General features: G+C 37.6%; 3 protein-coding genes across 4 annotated transcripts; 2 read left to right on the top strand and 1 right to left on the bottom strand.

The window, feature by feature from the left end:
* Positions 1-3,066: 3,066 nt before the first annotated feature.
* Positions 3,067-8,876, top strand: cdip1 (cell death-inducing p53 target 1). Of its 2 annotated transcripts, XM_083931984.1 has the most exons (6): positions 3,067-3,151; positions 4,158-4,214; positions 5,316-5,465; positions 5,936-6,079; positions 6,300-6,576; positions 7,175-8,876. In XM_083931984.1, exons 3-6 carry the CDS (start codon positions 5,390-5,392, stop codon positions 7,284-7,286), a joined length of 609 nt encoding a protein of 202 aa, XP_083788110.1. In that variant the 5' UTR covers positions 3,067-3,151; positions 4,158-4,214; positions 5,316-5,389; the 3' UTR covers positions 7,287-8,876. The 2 variants fall into 2 exon arrangements, with proteins under 2 accessions (XP_083788110.1, XP_083788111.1); XM_083931985.1 differs by lacking the exon at positions 4,158-4,214 and having other exon boundaries at positions 3,086-3,151.
* Positions 8,877-8,908: 32 nt separating this feature from the next.
* Positions 8,909-10,767, bottom strand: polr3k (polymerase (RNA) III (DNA directed) polypeptide K). Its single transcript, XM_083931986.1, has 3 exons — positions 10,541-10,767; positions 10,319-10,406; positions 8,909-9,288 (listed from the first exon to the last, which is right to left on the bottom strand). The coding sequence occupies exons 1-3, from the start codon at positions 10,649-10,651 to the stop codon at positions 9,161-9,163; spliced, it is 327 nt and encodes a 108-aa protein (XP_083788112.1). The 5' UTR covers positions 10,652-10,767; the 3' UTR covers positions 8,909-9,160.
* A 406-nt stretch (positions 10,768-11,173) lies between these two features.
* Positions 11,174-13,297, top strand: snrnp25 (small nuclear ribonucleoprotein 25). Its single transcript, XM_083930872.1, has 5 exons — positions 11,174-11,441; positions 12,446-12,536; positions 12,715-12,820; positions 12,907-12,981; positions 13,067-13,297. The coding sequence occupies exons 1-5, from the start codon at positions 11,247-11,249 to the stop codon at positions 13,122-13,124; spliced, it is 525 nt and encodes a 174-aa protein (XP_083786998.1). The 5' UTR covers positions 11,174-11,246; the 3' UTR covers positions 13,125-13,297.
* Positions 13,298-17,537: the final 4,240 nt, after the last annotated feature.

Here is a 17,537-nt window from a genome sequence, read left to right on the forward strand (position 1 = left end):
AATGTAATTTAAAATAAGTTTAGCATTTCCTGTCATATTTTTGTTTTTAATATCAGCCTGCTACGTAGTCACGTTCATGAGTGAGTTAAACTGTGATGGCAAGAGAGTGAGCAGAGGTAAAATGATTGGTTTGAAAACACTGACATGTCAGTTCTGATGCTAACCTTCCTACAGCGTGGCTGTAGCTGAAGACAATCAACAATAAATAATATTCTGATCAGGAACAAACCTTCCTGTCCGTAGCTCAATAGTGTTGGCCTACGCTACTTGCTTTAACCCTCCTGCTCAAATTTTAATAACAACATAACAACAACAAATGATCATAATCACAGCTGTTAGTCAAGTTTTAATGTCGGGTACTCCACGTGTATTTGTTGACTACCTAAATAGCATTTTAAATTAAAAACAGCCCCTTCTCATACATCCCGAATACTTATCACGTGGCTTCGGAAATATACAGAAAAAACAATATTTTACAGATTGAACTACAATTTCATCGGGGGGGTATTTGTTTTTTTGTGTGTTTCAAAGTAAGTATATTATTGGTAAGCACTATTTTGTGTTATTTATAATATAAGTTACGTACAGGGTCAATGTGACCTCAGGAAAAACAAACAATTTCAAACATTTCTAAATATTTGAATTGTAAAATAGATAGTACTAATAATGATTAATGATTAAAATGATCAAATTGACAGAAAAGGAACACTGTTTCGATTAGTATGTTTACAGGACAATGAAACAATATAAGCATGTCAATTTTAGGTTTTCACAATTGTCCCCATAAAATTAGGAGAAGGCATTAAGATGAAGCAAAAAAAGTGTCAACCATGTATTTAGAGATGTGAAACACTGAATGGGGCCAAACCGACCCCAAGGTTAACAGGAGGGTTAACACTACATATGCATACACATATAACGCTAGACAAATGACAACAGTAACATAAATACAGGTAATCATTGTATTTATATATCTGTTTCAATAACGTTTGGAGAGAAGTCTTTTACTGTGTATGGTTGTGGGTTGTGAGTGTATACTGCCCTCTAGTTGCCACAGCGACCAACTTCATTACACGGTGTGGGAAAAAAAATCCCCATACAGTTGTGTCATACAGTAGATGCTATGCATAGTTTTATCTTGGTCACATTTATTTGAAAGTATTTACCGGAAGTTTTGCATTGTTCATGTCTGCATTGAGGCGGCACGGTGGTCGCCTCACAGCAAGAGGGTTCCTGGTTCGAATCCCGGATGGGGCCCTTTCTGTGTGGAGTTTGCATGTTCTCCCCGTGTCTGCGTGGGTTCTCCGTCTTCCTCCCACAGTCCAAAGACACGCATGTGTTAGGTTAATTGATGACTCTAAATTGCCCGTAGGTGTGAATGTGACCGTGAATGGTTGTTTGTCTCTATGTAGGGTCAAGCGGCGGATGGATGTCTGCATTGACGCTACTTTGACTTTATTAATATTGCCGTTTCTCGTTGTGCCCACAAGAGGGCGACCACAAATATTCTAAAGAAACTTTGATCAGCAGTCTTCTTGATTACACTCCACATGAGAAAACTGTTATATTAAGTAACCTATATGGCTGCTAATGTCGCAATTCGATTAAAAATACGATACAGTTTTAGCCATCAAACGTTGTTACACTTCCACACTGTGACCAGAAGAGGGCAGGAGAGACTTATCATTCTAAATCATTTTGGTTAAGGGTAGACTAGTCTTCACATCAAAGTGTTATTAAAACAAATATGATTGTCTGTTGTCATATACTATAAGACGAATAATGAGTTCTGCATATTGATAATTTAATAGTGCATTTTTAAAGTGCATTTTCTATACGCAAGTTGGAGATGACAGTGGGCCTCACTAGCACCGGAAATACTGCAACAGGCTAACATGACGCTACGTGTTGATAGCGATATAATCGCTATTTATACTCATGTGTAGAACTCATAGTGTGATTGATTATAAAATAGTTCAGCAATCGATTCAAATACGATTAATAGTTGCGTGATAGTAATATTTTAACTAGTCCACCTTCGAGAGATGGTGAAGCTAGCGTTAACATAAACAACGACTTTTCCGGTGAATACTTTCAAAATAAATAGATTTATTCAGTTGTATTTATTATTTTTCTGTTTGTTTACTTTATATTATGTATGTCACTTAAATTACACAAAACGGCGTGTATTGGTTTTTAATAAATGAATGCGACAGGTCAGCAGACCACTTTTTAACTTTATTTACACAAATAGACTTCCAACAGTGATTACTGCTCAAGCTTCAAACAATATAACAAAAGTAACAAGAACAATATCGCTCTAGGTAGTGCATATATCATAAATAAAACAAAACATTGATGTACATAAAGCATTACAGATCAAATTCATTACAAATGGCTTTGGTTTTCACAGCTTTGCAGTTGGTGCAATGCTTGTGAGTCCAGGTAGGAGTTAAAGTAAGTAAGAAATATATTTTCAAAAATACCAAAAAAATAAATAAAATACATTTGGAGTTTGAGTTGTATACCTAACCTTCTGTTTAAAAAGAGGGTCATTTCATACCTCAGTGTTTGACTAAAAGAGCATTACCAAAAAAGATGTTGTGTTGTTTCATCTGTGATGTGACAAAAGGAGCAGAGAGGATCAACATTTAACATAATCTTACAATTACAGAATCAACAGGATCATGTATGTGAATAACATCTGTGCAATCATTTCAGAGACACCCCTCACACCTTATCTGAGATTAAAAAAAACAACAACTTCATGGGTAATAACCATGTTTTTTTCCCATTTCATATCAAAATACTGCTCACTCCATAAAAATATAGAAGCAGGTTTACTAATTGTGCATCTTTGTATTAATTCCCTTATACATCTATTATTTGTTTTGATACTCAAAAAAGAAAGTAAAATGATAATACCTGAAGGAACTGCATCAAAGACAACTGCATGTTCTTGAGGAAACACAGGAATGTTATAATCTGATAAATAAAATAAAAAATCATCATGCCCGTGTTATTCATACTTAATGACGTCAGGTGTAAATCCGTCTGAGCGGATGTTGACGCTCTTCAGGAGGATCGGAGCTGCTAACGTCAAACAACTTCAGTCACACCGCGGACGGGCTGCGTTTCTCACTAAATACAGGTAATAATGTCTTTCAGCGCACTGACAGCTGCAGCATTACGCCCAGAAACAACATTTTACAACGCTGCATACACCTTTAGTCCATTCATTTGCATGTGCGGGCATTATATCTTCAGCCTGTTGTTTCTGTGTCTAGAATGGCGACGGTAGCTAACTAACGACAGCTAACGCTAGCAAACATCGCTTTGCTTTAGCTGAACAAACACACCCTTGTCTTCCAAGTTACCTAACAAACACTCACCGCCAGTCGTTCATTACCTGTCAAAAAGGATCAGGAAAGATTAACACAACCCTAGTAACGTTCACGCCAACACCGCCCGCGTCCATCCCCGTGTGCTACCATGTTTATCACCGATATAATGCAAGATACTTGCACTAGATACGCGCCCCAGTTCAAGTTAACATCACTGCTGGTTTCCGCTCGACTCCATTACGTAACTGAGTTATTCATGGTTAGTTGTGCAAGTAGCTTTGAGCTGGATTATCTGGGGATGGATTTAAAAAAAAACATCAGCTAGTTAGCTAGCTAGCGTTAGTTGGTACAATTCAGTATTATTTATAGTGCCAAATCATAACTAAAGTTATCTCAAGACTCTTTACATATAAAGTAGGTCTAGACCCCACTATGACTTATTAAATAATTTACAGAGACCCAGCAATTCCTCCATGAGCAGCAGCAAGTGGCAGTATCTATAATAATAATGATAGTATCTGTATACAGTGTTTATCCAGCAATATTGTGCACACAGTGGCATGGTTGGCAGATAGGCATTCATTTAGGAGAAATGCCTCCCAACAAACTTCGACAATGATCAGCCATTATTGTCCAATTGGCTGATTATTGCCTTACACCTACAGAAAATACCTGTCATTGCTATAGTGTTTCACTCTTGCTTTGAAGTGTTTCTCTTTGGTGTCACTCAGCTGGGTTTTATGTAAATGAGTTCTACTACAGTGATATTATGGGCCTTATTAAAATGACTTTTGCATTTTGGTCATATAACAGGTTGTGGCACCTTTGCCAGATCTCCCTCTGGTGGAATCTTTCTTTTTCCAGTAGCAGGTAAATGCCTATTTTTAATACTTACTAGACTGTTTTTTGAATATGTTGACAGTTTTACGTATTATCATTATTATTCTTATTATCATCTGCCAGGGGCCTTTAAATGTATTAGGGTGTATTGCTAGATATCTTCTCAGTAATAATAACCACATAGATGCAGCAACACCTCACTGAGAGTTTCAGAGTTTTACAGCATGTGTACTAATTGGTTTGTTGTATTGCACAGGTGTTAATCTGTAATTGAACCCCTGACTGTATACAGTGAACACACCTGTTCTGGATGTTTAGGTTCATACACATCTGTAAGGACCTACACCTTCATGCCTCTCTCACACTGTGTACTGACTTACCAAACAGAAACAGAAATATCCTCAATCTGTTGTCTGTTGGTGAGCCACAGGATATGCAGCTACACTCCATGTTTTGCTGTATTCAAAGTTGCTCATGTCTTCATAGTGAAATAATAGTGCCGACTTTACTATACAATCCTAAAAGACATTTGTAGAACACTGCAATCAGCCATGGTATGCATTATAAAATGCCTTAGAGCTCACTGTCATGCCTTCTGTACTGTGCCAGTGCTAACCAGGGTATTCACTCATGAAGAAAATTATAGCATTACATATAATGAAATTCATAGTTGCCACAAAACTCACTAGATCAAGCTTGTACAGGCATGATCATATTTACCTATTTACAATCGCACCAATAACTGTTTATTCTGAATTTTGGTACAGTTAAATAGATCCTGTAATGGCAATTATTGTTTGTTTTATTGTCACACGCAATTTTAAAACGTTTTATATTATTACTTCGATAATTCAGTGATATCACCCAGTGCTTCAATAAACTAACAAAAAAACAAACACTATAAGTCACTGGTTTCAATCACAAAATTGCTTCAAACTTCACTGTATTTTACTCAGTTGTTCTGAAACTTGCGGTACATGTGCAGACTGACATCAGTAGTACCAAGTACATCATTAGCCTCTCTGACTGTTGTTGGAACATTTTATGACTTGGGAGAAGTCTGTGTCAGAGAGTAATGAGCCATGGGACTCAAACTGTGCATGTGTTTTTTTTTCTTCTTCTTTCTCACAGACTAAAAGTCCACAGGAGAGTTGTGAGGGGAGCTCCGTGTCTAACCCCTTTCCCTATACAGTCGTCCGGCCAGTATGTCCAGTGATCCTCCACCGCCGTACCCTGGAGGTCCCAGTGCCCCACTTATTGAAGAGAAGAATGGACAACCAGGTACTAAAACTAAACATGCAGTATTGTGGTGAATGTTTATAGGCACTAACAGGTGCAGCAGGTGAACAAATTTTAATCATTGTGGCTTGAGTAAACGGTCACCATGGGGATTTAAAAATAGTCCCAGACAGCCACCAGTTTGCAGAGCTGATGCAAAATAAGAAGTGGCCAATCAACTAATGTGTTGTAGTGATGAGAGTTTGCAATGGAGTAGGCATATTTCAGCAACCAGCCAATAGCTACTGACTTATTTTCCAACACAGATTTTTACTCATTTGGCAAGTGCTCATTTTGGATCCTGGTTGCTGGTATCATAAAGCTGCCTGAACGCATCTTAAACCACAACACCAATCACAATACCAAGAACTACATGTATTGAATATTGCATTATGAATTCTAAGCATTTGTTGACTCTGACTCAAGCCTCTCCTCCAAATGTCTGACTTCACTGCCATTTTCCCTTTTTTCAGTAAGAAATGCTCCTATACAGGGCCAACCCTTGCCTCCAGACTACGGCCCTCCACCCTATGAGGGCCCACACCCAGGCTTCCTTCCTCCACATGTTCCCGGAGAAGGGCCCATGCCAATGCCCATGCCTATGCCTCCACCACAAGGTGCTGCAGACACATACATAAAAAAACACAAAGCATCAAAACAATTTGAGAGATATATATGATGTGGTTGGTGTATAAAGTTGTCCCAGCTAATGTGTGAGCAAGCAGATAGAGAAACATTATGTTCCGTTTGGAGTCATGTTATTGGCTACTGTTAAGTTTTTCTGTGCCTAAAGTCATATACAATACAGTATATTACATCCCATTTCTTTGTGTACAGGTGGTGCCTACCCACCTCCGCCTGGTCACTTTCCTCACCCAATGCCAGGACAGATGGGCCCTGGTCCCGGTCACTTTGTCCATATGGGAGGTCACACAGCGACCGTCCTGGCTCCTCCAGGAGCAGCCACCACTGTGACCGTACTGCAGGGGGAAATGTTCCAGACCTCACCGGTGCAGACTGTGTGTCCACACTGTCAGCAGGCAATCGTCACCCGCATCTCGCACGACGTCGGCCTCATGAACACACTCTTCTGCCTCTTCTGCTTCTTTGTAGGGTAAGTAGAAGAATGATTAAAGGCAACCTAACGTTAGTTTGTGGTGGGTTTTGTCGCATTGTGGGTAGGCTTGCACACTATCTTTTCACACACGCATAAGACAACAGTTCTAAAATACTCAGGGCTCTGTTACCTGGGGGGAAGAAATTAAGTTTTTAAGGCTGGTTCTGCATTTACACATATTAAAGATGTCAAATTGTATATTTCCTTAAAAAAGAATGGTGAAACAGGTAATTGATCCATTATTTTAAATATTGCAATGTAATTGATAAAAACTGGATGTATACAAAAATACTTTGCATCAGAAAACACAGCTCAAACTCATGATCGTGTCTTTTAACTGACTGTTAGTGTTCATACTTAGGTTCTGTGGAAGTCAATATGCAGACATCTAGAGTTACAAGAGTCCCCTACACATTCTTGACTAATTCAGCATGCTTAACTTGTCTAGCTTGTATTATGCGCCTGCATATTTTGCAGACAGAGCTGTCTGTGACCTATTGCAATAGGCTTAGCTTATTTTCTGCTTAACATACACAAGCATGTGCAAATGTTTAAATTTGCAACATCAAATTTTGTGTCTGCTCCTCATTTTCAGGTGTGATCTCGGCTGCTGCTTGATTCCCTGTCTGATTGACGACCTCAAGGATGTGACACACACCTGCCCTTACTGTAAGGGCTACATTTACACATACAAGCGTATATGCTAACCACCGACAGCTGTATTCTACAGAGACATGTACATGCACACACATAAACTCACAGCTCCTCCTGCTGGTAGTGACAGCCCCCCTCCCTCCCCCAATTTTTGCAAAGTGTTGTGTCGCCCTCTTAAATTGTAAGTGCAGTTTTCTCATTAGTTCACAGAATATTTATTGTATATATCTTTCAGCATACTTTAATGTATGAACATGCATTTGAAATGTAAAAATCTCACCGAACTAAAGAAGATGTAGGGCACTAAAACATCCATAGAGGTGAATAGGCAGCAGGTGCATCTTATCCTGTATGGAAGCCTGGAGAAACAGTTTGTGATGTTACGCATGTTAATGGCAAAAGGTCAGGATAGACAAACAGCCTTAGTTAGGGAAAGCTGTGAAAATGGTCACTTTATTTATCTGAATTCATCTGTGAATCTTGCTGACAAGCAAATGTATTGAAGTCAAATATGCTGAGGTAGCTTTGTTTTCTTCGTATTTATTTCATATATTTTATCCACTTTTAACAATATTGAGAACTGTGAACATTTTTGTCGATGTCTGGTCATTTTGTTCTAACACATCTAGTTTTTCTTTTTATCATTATCCCTTTTTGAATGTGAGCAAACTAATGAACCATTTTCGGCGCGATAAACCGATGTATTTGCTTGTTTGGAATGCCCAAGATTGATGTTCCTTGCTATATGTATTAATCCTCTGGGCTTCAGTCAGTAGTCACAACATGTTCAGTGATTTAGAGCTACTACCCTCTGTCCATGATGTACTTATAATAAAGCCAGGATTTGCACTTTAAGTTGGAATTCAATTCCCCCCTCTGATGCGTTGGTAAAAGCGATCAACCTCAGCTATCATTAGTCTTTGAGAGATTTGAGCTTTGAGGACTTACAGTGGACATAAGCAGTGTATCATTTTAGTATAGTAGGAGACACATTGGATGACATCTAAACAATCTTGTTTCCTCTCTAGAAAAGTATGTTGGCAAACAAATGACAGTGGTGACACCATTGCTTAACACTGTTTAGCCTGTCACCCTCCTATTAAGGCATCAGCCCTTTAAGATTACCTGCATTGCTCAGATGCATGTTAGATAATAAACAAAGATGTCTTTTGACTAATACTAAATAGTAAAGTCTCTACTAGGAATAAGCTTTAAATAAATGACTGTATCAGACATCTTGCAAAATTACATTGTGATTCCATTGAGCTTACTACTTACAATTAAACAACCATTGTATGCCCACCACAGCATGCCCGATCTACCGTTCACCTTCACTCACAAAGTGCAGTTAGTCTGCATGAGCCACACATCAAAACCAATCATTCTCACTGGCTAGTTCTTTAAATATATGTGCTTTTGATTTATTTTCTTCTTAAGGCGAGCTAAACTGTGCAAGAAAGTGAATTTTGAGTTGAAGGATTGCGTTAAACTTTTAATACAAAGTACTGTATGCCAATGTTGTGGATAATGCTGGTTTGCATTGCTCTTTAAATGTCTGTGATATGTATAACTATGTAAGTCAAAATTTGTTTGACTGTTGTATACAGGTACTATTTTATCAATAAAATCAGAACATGACTTTTCCTTGAAACTCATTTTAATGTTATTTGGAAAATGAATGATGCTTACAAAGTGGATACCAAGTGTAAATATCATCTGCAAAAACTAAAAGAAAATGTAAGTTTCTTTAGCTGGGCCTATTCACAGAAGAGAAACTGCACAAACTGGAAATCATCAGAGGAAAGCCCTTTAGTACCAGAGCCTGTTGGGAATAAATAGTCTCAAAAATGAGGGACAAGGTATGAAGGGAGATTATTTGCCACATAAGCATTAAATACATTACAATTTTACAAAAAGGGCAAATGTTTCAGTCTCTCCATCGATGGCCACACTGCGCATTGCAGCATTTGTAGAAAGTTGTCATCGGCTCATCAGCTGATCTGGTCTGAATCTGCATGAAATACGCCCGAAGATGACCACACTTGGGACAAGTTTCTGTAAATGGATGCAAGTAGTAAGTGTTATTCTGGGGTCACAAGAAATCCAGCCGTTTGCCATATTTGGTTTATACTGTGTAAAAGAGAAGACGTATGAGACAATACAGCTGTAAAAGCTCACCTGATTAATATTCAAACTAAAATAATTGTATCCAGGAAAAAGAAATCTGTGCAGCCTTTATGAATTCTACTAAAGGTTTGTCAAGTAAAACAGGCACTCAAGATTAATTGGTGCTGAGATTTTACAAGAAAGTTAAACAGTAATCTCAGTTCTGTGCAAAGGCTTTATGCAGCGCTCTGATTACAGACACTCCATTAGTTGTAATGTTTTCTGCTTTCAATTTTGAACAATTAAACAACTAATTGTTAATCCACCTTTTTACATTTAAACATGACTATGGATGTCATCTTATATTAGGGTGTGCGAACGTTTAAATTCAGAAAATGCCTTGGTGTTGAATGTTATTTTTATTGAGGGCTTAAAATAAAACACCAGCTATTCCTAAATAAAAAGCTGATTTTATAAATGGCTAAAAACGGCAGATAATAGAGGATATCACAACATTTTTCACAATTGTTGAGTGATAAATGTATTACAGTATATCACATACTACAGAATAACCTATCTGTGTGACACATTAAGACTTTCACTGAATATTACCGACATCAGCCTCATGCAGCATCATTAACTCATGGGTTGCATGATTTAAATAGCAAACATCCAACAAATGCCACAGGGCTTAAATGTCTAAATCAGGCTGTACACAAAAGACAACCATGCATTTGCATGGTCGATTTTTAATTTCGGATATGTTATATATACGTTTTTCATTTGCAAAAACACTATAGAGATCGAAGATAAATAAAGAAATGATGTTAAAATAATCTTGTAGCACAACAAATTGTGTAATAGGTGCAGGCTGTTGGGGCACAAGTGAGTCAGCACCAGTGGGGGGGGGGGATACCTATGAGAATAACAAAGCAAACGTATTACATAACCGAGAGATCTGAAAGTGTTTTTCACTTACCAGCAGTTGAGTCTACGTTTTCCCAGGCTGCAGCTCCGCCAAGAACATCATCCACCTCTTTCAGCTTGGGATACTTTCTGTTATTTACCTGCGTCAAACACAAATGTAAAAACTAAGGACTGAGACTTCTTTAAAACACAAAGAAGAGGCATTGTTTCTGCCGTTTCATCTCAAAATAACCGAATATAACTATAGACTGTATACAGTATGAATATAACTCACCTTTCTTGTGATGTTGTGCACATACGGACAGGTGTTGCAGGCGAATCTCATACACTTCTGTCCTTCCTCGACAATTAAAACATTTCCGCAAGTTGGACAAAAAAGAAGCATGTTACCCGGTAATATATATATATGTAGCTAACAGCTACAAACTAAAGCAATAAACTCACTATTATGACTCTATTTCAGCCAGTTTTAGTCAAACTGTTTCAGTCTCCCTGCTGTAAACAGTTTGGTGCATGTGGAGCAGCGGAAGTGCCTGATGAAAGCATGGTGCCACTCTTTTCAACGCTCGGTGGGAAACGACCAGGAAACGATATTATACAAAGAGAGTAAGTGGGTTTACATCTATTTGACGACCACATCGCAAAATACTATCTATTATTTTATAAATAATACTAAGTAACCGGAATATTTGACTTTTTGATATATTAGTAAAATGATGTCTGAATTCACGCCCATTATAGGGAACCATTTGCAAGGAGCTACGGTTGCCTTCCGGTATGTAATTACCGTAACGTTACACATTTTTGTTTACTTAACTGCTTTTTGCAGCGAAATTGCTTCAAGTTAAACCAGTTTTGCCAACTGAATTTCTTAAATATTACCCTCAAGTTAAATGTAATACTCTTTTTTTTAAATTAGTTTATTATTTCGTAGTTTTGGCATTACCCTCTTGTTTGTTGAATGAATTTAGTGCCTGGTGATGGAGGAGCAGAGTCAGGACACTGTTGAGGTAAAGGCTGAAGAGATGGAAAGCGAGGACCTGACAGAGATGGCAGCTTTAGAAGCAGAGGACGAAGATGAGGAGACTCTTCCTCACTCAGAGATTCTGGATATTTTCGAGGAGGGACTTGCTCAACTTGTGCAGGACCCTTTACTCTGTGATTTGCCAATCCAGGTGGGTTTTCTTTGCACTTATTATACCGTTTAATCATACATGTTCTATGTATTTTTTATATTGCGTTTTATATTACTGTTTTTGATTCGTCTGTATGTTGTTACTGTGTGTAAGGCTGCTGCTACACTGTATTTTCCCAGCTTGGGATCAATAAAGTTTCTATCTATCTATCTATCTATCTATCTATCTACCCTGTGATTTGCCACTTCAGATCGGTTTGATCTGACACTTTATACCCTGCAATGAAATAAGCAACATGTCACAACGATGTTTTGTGAAATAGACAAGTGTTAAGATACCAAAAGAAAAATGTCACATCTATTTGCAGTACATTCACAGAAATACATCCCTGTTTTTCTTTCATCTTATTTTGAAATAACTCTAGACCAGTTGTAATTTCGTTTATCTGTTTTTAGAAAGTTCCCACTCTTCACTGTGAATGTCCGAGCTAAAAAACAAGCCACAAAGAATAAGATTTCTTCCATCATCTCATGTCCCATGATTAAGTTTCAGACTATACCTACAGAAAAGTGAGCTATTTGATCTATTTTTTGATGAATTTACGGTAATACATGATAGTCAGTACTATTAAACAGATGTGACACAGAATAGGGTCTTAAATGTTATATAAAAATGATCAATTAGTCTGCTGTTTTTTTTAACGGATATATATTGTAGTCTGGTCCAGATAATAAAATTAATAAAAATAAACATTAATAATAATAAATTCCCAGACTCCAAGGTGACAATGACTTACTTATCAACATGGTTGGCAATTAATATTCTGTTGACCAATCACTTAATTGAATAATTGTTTCAGCACTGTTTGCAATTGAAGATCATTTACTACAGGTCAACCTTTTCATTTATAACACCATGGCTGCACGTCATATTCTGTTGGGGACCCGGCAAACTGTGTTTGAATTGTCAATTTTGTTTCTGAATCTGTACTGATAGATAAAAGAAGTCCTGAACATTTCCTTAAACCTGCTCTTTAACTTTAGGTGACTCTGGAGGAGGTCAATTCTCAGATTGCTTTGGAGTACGGCCAGGCGATGACTGTCAGGGTTTTAAAGGCAGATGGAGAGATAATGCGTAAGTGTACAAAACAATAGTTGAGTTTTGTTTTTCAGACCATCATTAACTTCGGAACATCATTAACTTAGGAACATCACTAGAAAACTTGTATGTTTATTAATATGTTTTATAATTATCTCATTTAAAATTATATATTAACTTTTATTTGACACACAAAAAAACATTCCTCCCTAAGCCATAGTGGTGGTGCAAAATGCCACTGTTCTTGATCTGAAGAAGGCCATTCGCAGATTCATGGAGCTCAAACAACAACGTGAAGGCGGAGTGAAACACATCAGCTGGTAAATACACTCACAGACACAAGAATATAAAAGGGATTTCAAATTTTAAAAACTTATCGCCATTGTTTGATCCCTTTCTTTTACAGGAGATATGTTTGGAGAACGTATCTGTTAGTATTTCAAGGTGAAAAGCTTGAAGATGACAAGATGAGGCTTAAAGAGTAAGTGCATAAAATAATCCCCTCCTTCACTTGTGATGCAGTCATGACCAGCAATGTTTGACTCTGGGTCTCTTTATATCTTTAGCTACGGGATCAGGAACAGAGATGAAGTAACTTTCATGAAGAGACTCAGGAAAAAGTGAAATGTCACAGCCAATGTTTGTCACGACAGGAAAAAAACACCAGTTTGTGCAGCGTGTACTGCTGCTACCTGCCTCACAGACACGCAATGACTTTCACACGTTTTAACACATCTTTGTACACATTACATCTGAGCATGCTTCTCAAAGAGGCTAAATGTATATAAGTAATCTGGAGTGCTACATTTTAAGCCTCTTGGTTTTGTATAGTTGTCTGCAAACATTAAAATATATTACAGTGTTTTATTTGTGTGTTTGTGTTTTACTTGCAACAAAAGCATTCTGTAATTTCCAGAGGGGGTCATTGTAACCAGACTATTTGAATATTTCCTGGTAGAAGTGAACACTACATGCCTTTGTTGACCTAGTTTGAATGTTACCTGTGCAGGATGAACTGCGAGCATCTGAGGAAATATGGTAATACACACTATTTCTCTTTAATATAATATTGACTTTAATACAGTTTAAATAGGAGTATATGAAGTCAGTAGTTGATATGTTTGAGTAATGTTTTGACGTCCTAGTGTAGTGAGTGAGTACAGTGTAATTACAGTAATGTGCTTTGGAATTGTGGTACATGTTGCTTTGAAAACAAATTTTAGAATTTATATAATTATTATAGTTGGCACTACTGCTTGCTCAAAATCTAATTGGTTTTATAGATTTGTTTTTACCTGTCTTTATTAATTATTTTTGCAGGAAAAGCAGTATCTGACTCAATATTTAGTATGTTTTATTACCAAATACATTACACAAATACAAGGGACAGTTTGGATTATTTGAGGTGGGGATGTATGAGGTACATATTCATAGTCAGTGTATTACCAATATAAGATGACAGTCAGCACACCCCCAGTTTGGAGAAGCAGACACAAAAGCTAAGCAATGTACTGCTGTTGATGGAGGCGGCAGCTGAACGTATTTTAGCCACCTAAGAAAGGCACAGCTTTACCTTGCCGTCAAACTGCCACGTTTATGTTTATGCAAGAGGAATAGAAGCTGTTATCTATGCTCTCGCCAAAGCCACCAGACTCGACTGACAAAAACAATAACCTCGCAGAAATGCTGCTGCCTCGTTTGGTTAGTTTCTTTGTTAATTTCTTTCCCTTTTAAAACATCAATCCCACAATAACACAAACAAACTAACCGATCAATATCGAATGTATGTACAGTACAGACCAAAAGTTTGTTTGGGAAGTTATGGCAGAAAAAAGCAGCTAAGTAAAGAAAACGAGTGGCCATCATTACTTTAAGAAATGAATTTCAGTCAGTCCGAAAGATTAGGAAAACTTTGAAAGTGTCTCCAAGTGCATCTACGATTTTCATAGTCATGAAAATAAAGAAAACTCTTTGAATGAGGTGTGTCCAAACTTTTGGTCAGTACTGTAGTACAGTGTAGACAGTGACTGAGCACTTTTATGTTTCAGTCAAATTTTGATTACATGAATAGATAACATGGCAGGCATCACTACAATCTTTATTACCTAGTTTTGGTCGTCTTTGCCTAATCAACTTGTCTCTGGTTCATATTACAGATGGAAGAGAAATATGCAAATGATACCTGTAAGTAGATTTGCTTAAGATTAGATTGAACAATTTTGGAATTTTTGAAGATTTAAAAAGTGTGGTAATTATATATTAAAGATAACCAAAAAGTGCGGGGAGTTATTTCCAAAGTTTCAAATTCTATTCATCATGTGAATACTATGTATCTATTGTAGAAATAATACTTTAAAAACAACTTGTGTTGAAAAAAAGTCACACGACAGAAAAAATGGGGTCACATATGAATATATCTTTGGAAGTAACATTTAGTATTCTCCCTACAAAATCAGATTTTCTTCTTCTGCAATTTCACTGCTTCTATTCTATGTGCATACATTACATATTTACTGCTTTAATTAACACTATGCACAGCAAGCAAGCTTTTACTAAACAGTAAACCAAATATCAGACCTATATGCTAAAAACAAAACAACAATCCAACAATTCCCTGTCTTTTCAGCATCCACCAGGATTTCTCCAGACAGCGAGCTGGGGATGATAGCTACAGAGTTGAAACATCTTTCACTCAGGAGACAACAACTTCTGGAAAGGAAAAATATCCAGTGCATTTTTCAGGAGTTAAGGAATCGTGCTGAATATGGACAAACAGGTCACACGTATATAAAAAAAGATCCTAACCAGTAATGAGACACATATTTACTATATGAAAATGAAGTAGCCATCTCAAGTATTTTGTATATTCATATTAAATATGTATATTTCCTACCAGAGGAGGCAGCCTTAAGTCAGCGTGAGATTGACAGCATTGATGACAAACTGAAACAACTGACAGAAAGAAAAGCAAAGCTCCGAGAAAGGCACGAGAACCTCCTCAATGGCGAAGATAAGAAGGATAGCAAGAAAGGTGAGAATTTACTGCAGCAAATCATTATTCATCATCATACTTTGGTTGTGTAACCACCTTTTTTCTTCTGTGTTAGAGGTCAGTATTACCCCCAGTCAGAAGATTGTGCCTGGTGTACCTGTTCGTGTCTGTGATATTTTCCACATTGATCCTCCACCTAATTTCCCTGGTGAGACAGATCTGCCCTTCACTCTAAGTGCCTGTTTTTCACTATTTTCTTCTAGATCAGGGGTGTCAAACTGATCCAGTAAAGGGCCGTTTGGCTTTAGGTTTTCATTCCAACAAAGCAAGAACACACCTGGTCCAACAAATCAACCGTGTGAAGACAGTTCAGGTGATTGAGTAAGTCGAGTCAGGTGTGTTCTTGCTTGGTTGGAATGAAAACCTGCAGCCAAACAGCCCTTTACTGGATCAGTTTGACACCCTTGTTCTAGATGGTTTAGAGAGATTATTATAGTCCCCTAAGTGAGATTTCTACATCTTCAAAGCAGGTCGAGGCGCTATATAAATACTTTAAAAGTATGAATACGCTCAATTCAAAAAAACTGTGCCTTTGAAAAAGCTGTCAGGACTTTGTCACAGTTGTGATGTCACAGCTATACTAATACATAAACATTCAATGTATATCGAAAGCTGTGGTTGACGTCTTTTCCCGACTGCAATAATGATGCAAATATGCAGAGAGTGCAGATGCGGAAACTCGGAAACACTGACCACTCAAAGCAGACAGAGCTTTTTTGGGCTTAAAGAGACAGGCGCTTAAACGGTGAAGTTAAGACTGAGGGTGAATACAGGTATATTCAGACAGTATGGGAAAAATAATGTTTTTTTTTTTTTAAATTACATTGAAGCATGTAAACACGTTCTAGTAGAAACGAGTAATATGGGACCTCTAAATGGGAAGGAAGATTTTTGTTTGGGAAACTAACATGAATTCTTTCTGTCCTTAACAGCCCCTACAGTGATTCTGGACGTGGCAAACCTTCCACCATGGCCAAGCAGGACACAGTGTCCAGAGTGTTGGCAGTTTGTCATGACAGAGACTCATACCTCTGTCAGCAGTGTCACCTGGCTGGTGTGTTTCATCACAGCTTCGCTTGGGTATGAAACTATCTGGGTGGTCACTGGTATATGTTTCCAGGTCTGATGATGTTTTATTTTGTTCCTGTTTCTTTTTTTGCAGCTGCGTGGCTGGTTGTTGCCTCATTCCTTTCTGTCTCGATAAGTGCAAAACTACCAAACACAGATGTCCCAAGTGTCGAACGTTAATCCAATCTATTAAAAAGCTCTGAGAAAAAAAAGCACCTGGTGAGAACTGCATCAGACATCAACCTTATCGTTACTTTTCTCTGAATTAGAAAGTCCTATCAATATGACTGTCAATGTACTATAATACTTCAAATATGTGGAATTACTGAAGTCATGTACACATTCAGTTCTCTATTATGGCTCATAAGATGTTTATTCAACAAAACTACAGAATTAAGGCCTTTCCTTGTGTATTTTTAAGTGAAAGTGTAGATGATATACTGGGGATAGTCATAGGTTTACTCTGAAAATTAAAGCTACATTAATATCAAAGGTAACATAAATACACAACGTGTGTGCATTGTATACAAAGTGAAATCAGTTTTATTTATATTGCCCTGTATCACAAATAACACATTTTCTATAAAGGAGCTCTACAAACTGTACAGCATGAAACCCTTTATCCTTAGACCCTCAAGTCGGATAAGGTAAAACTTTCTCCTGGAAATATGTAAATAGGGGAAAATATAAAAAAACAGAAACTGTATGGAGAGAGAGACAAGGACAACATGCACACAGGGGAGAGTGAGAGGCAATGGGAGATGTTGAATCTCCTGCAGGACAAAGATCCAGATCCAAAACATCTGGAACGAGGCACCAGGGGAGAGAGAGAGGTCCCAGGACGGCCTTTGGTCCAGCACAGAGAAGCATGAGTGGAAAGAGAGGACAAGAACGAGAAACCAGGGAGAGAAAGAAAG

Source organism: Echiichthys vipera (assembly GCF_963691815.1).
Source record: "Echiichthys vipera genome assembly, chromosome: 17".
Taxonomy (NCBI): domain Eukaryota; kingdom Metazoa; phylum Chordata; class Actinopteri; order Perciformes; family Trachinidae; genus Echiichthys; species Echiichthys vipera.

Bases quoted from the DNA above. Each gene is read 5' to 3' on its own strand.
- snrnp25 (XM_083930872.1), top strand. From the start codon at position 11,247: ATGGAGGAGCAGAGTCAGGACACTGTTGAGGTAAAGGCTGAAGAGATG. The intron at 12,537-12,714 runs GTAAGTGTACAA...TTCCTCCCTAAG, and splicing joins GGCAGATGGAGAGATAATGC to CCATAGTGGTGGTGCAAAAT. The intron at 12,982-13,066 runs GTAAGTGCATAA...TTATATCTTTAG, and splicing joins GACAAGATGAGGCTTAAAGA to CTACGGGATCAGGAACAGAG.
- polr3k (XM_083931986.1), bottom strand. From the start codon at position 10,651: ATGCTTCTTTTTTGTCCAACTTGCGGAAATGTTTTAATTGTCGAGGAA. The intron at 10,407-10,540 runs GTGAGTTATATT...TGTTTGACGCAG, and splicing joins TGCACAACATCACAAGAAAG to GTAAATAACAGAAAGTATCC. The intron at 9,289-10,318 runs GTAAGTGAAAAA...ATCCATTTACAG, and splicing joins AAACGTAGACTCAACTGCTG to AAACTTGTCCCAAGTGTGGT.
- cdip1 (XM_083931984.1), top strand. From the start codon at position 5,390: ATGTCCAGTGATCCTCCACCGCCGTACCCTGGAGGTCCCAGTGCCCCA. The intron at 5,466-5,935 runs GTACTAAAACTA...CCCTTTTTTCAG, and splicing joins AGAGAAGAATGGACAACCAG to TAAGAAATGCTCCTATACAG. The intron at 6,577-7,174 runs GTAAGTAGAAGA...CCTCATTTTCAG, and splicing joins CTCTTCTGCTTCTTTGTAGG to GTGTGATCTCGGCTGCTGCT.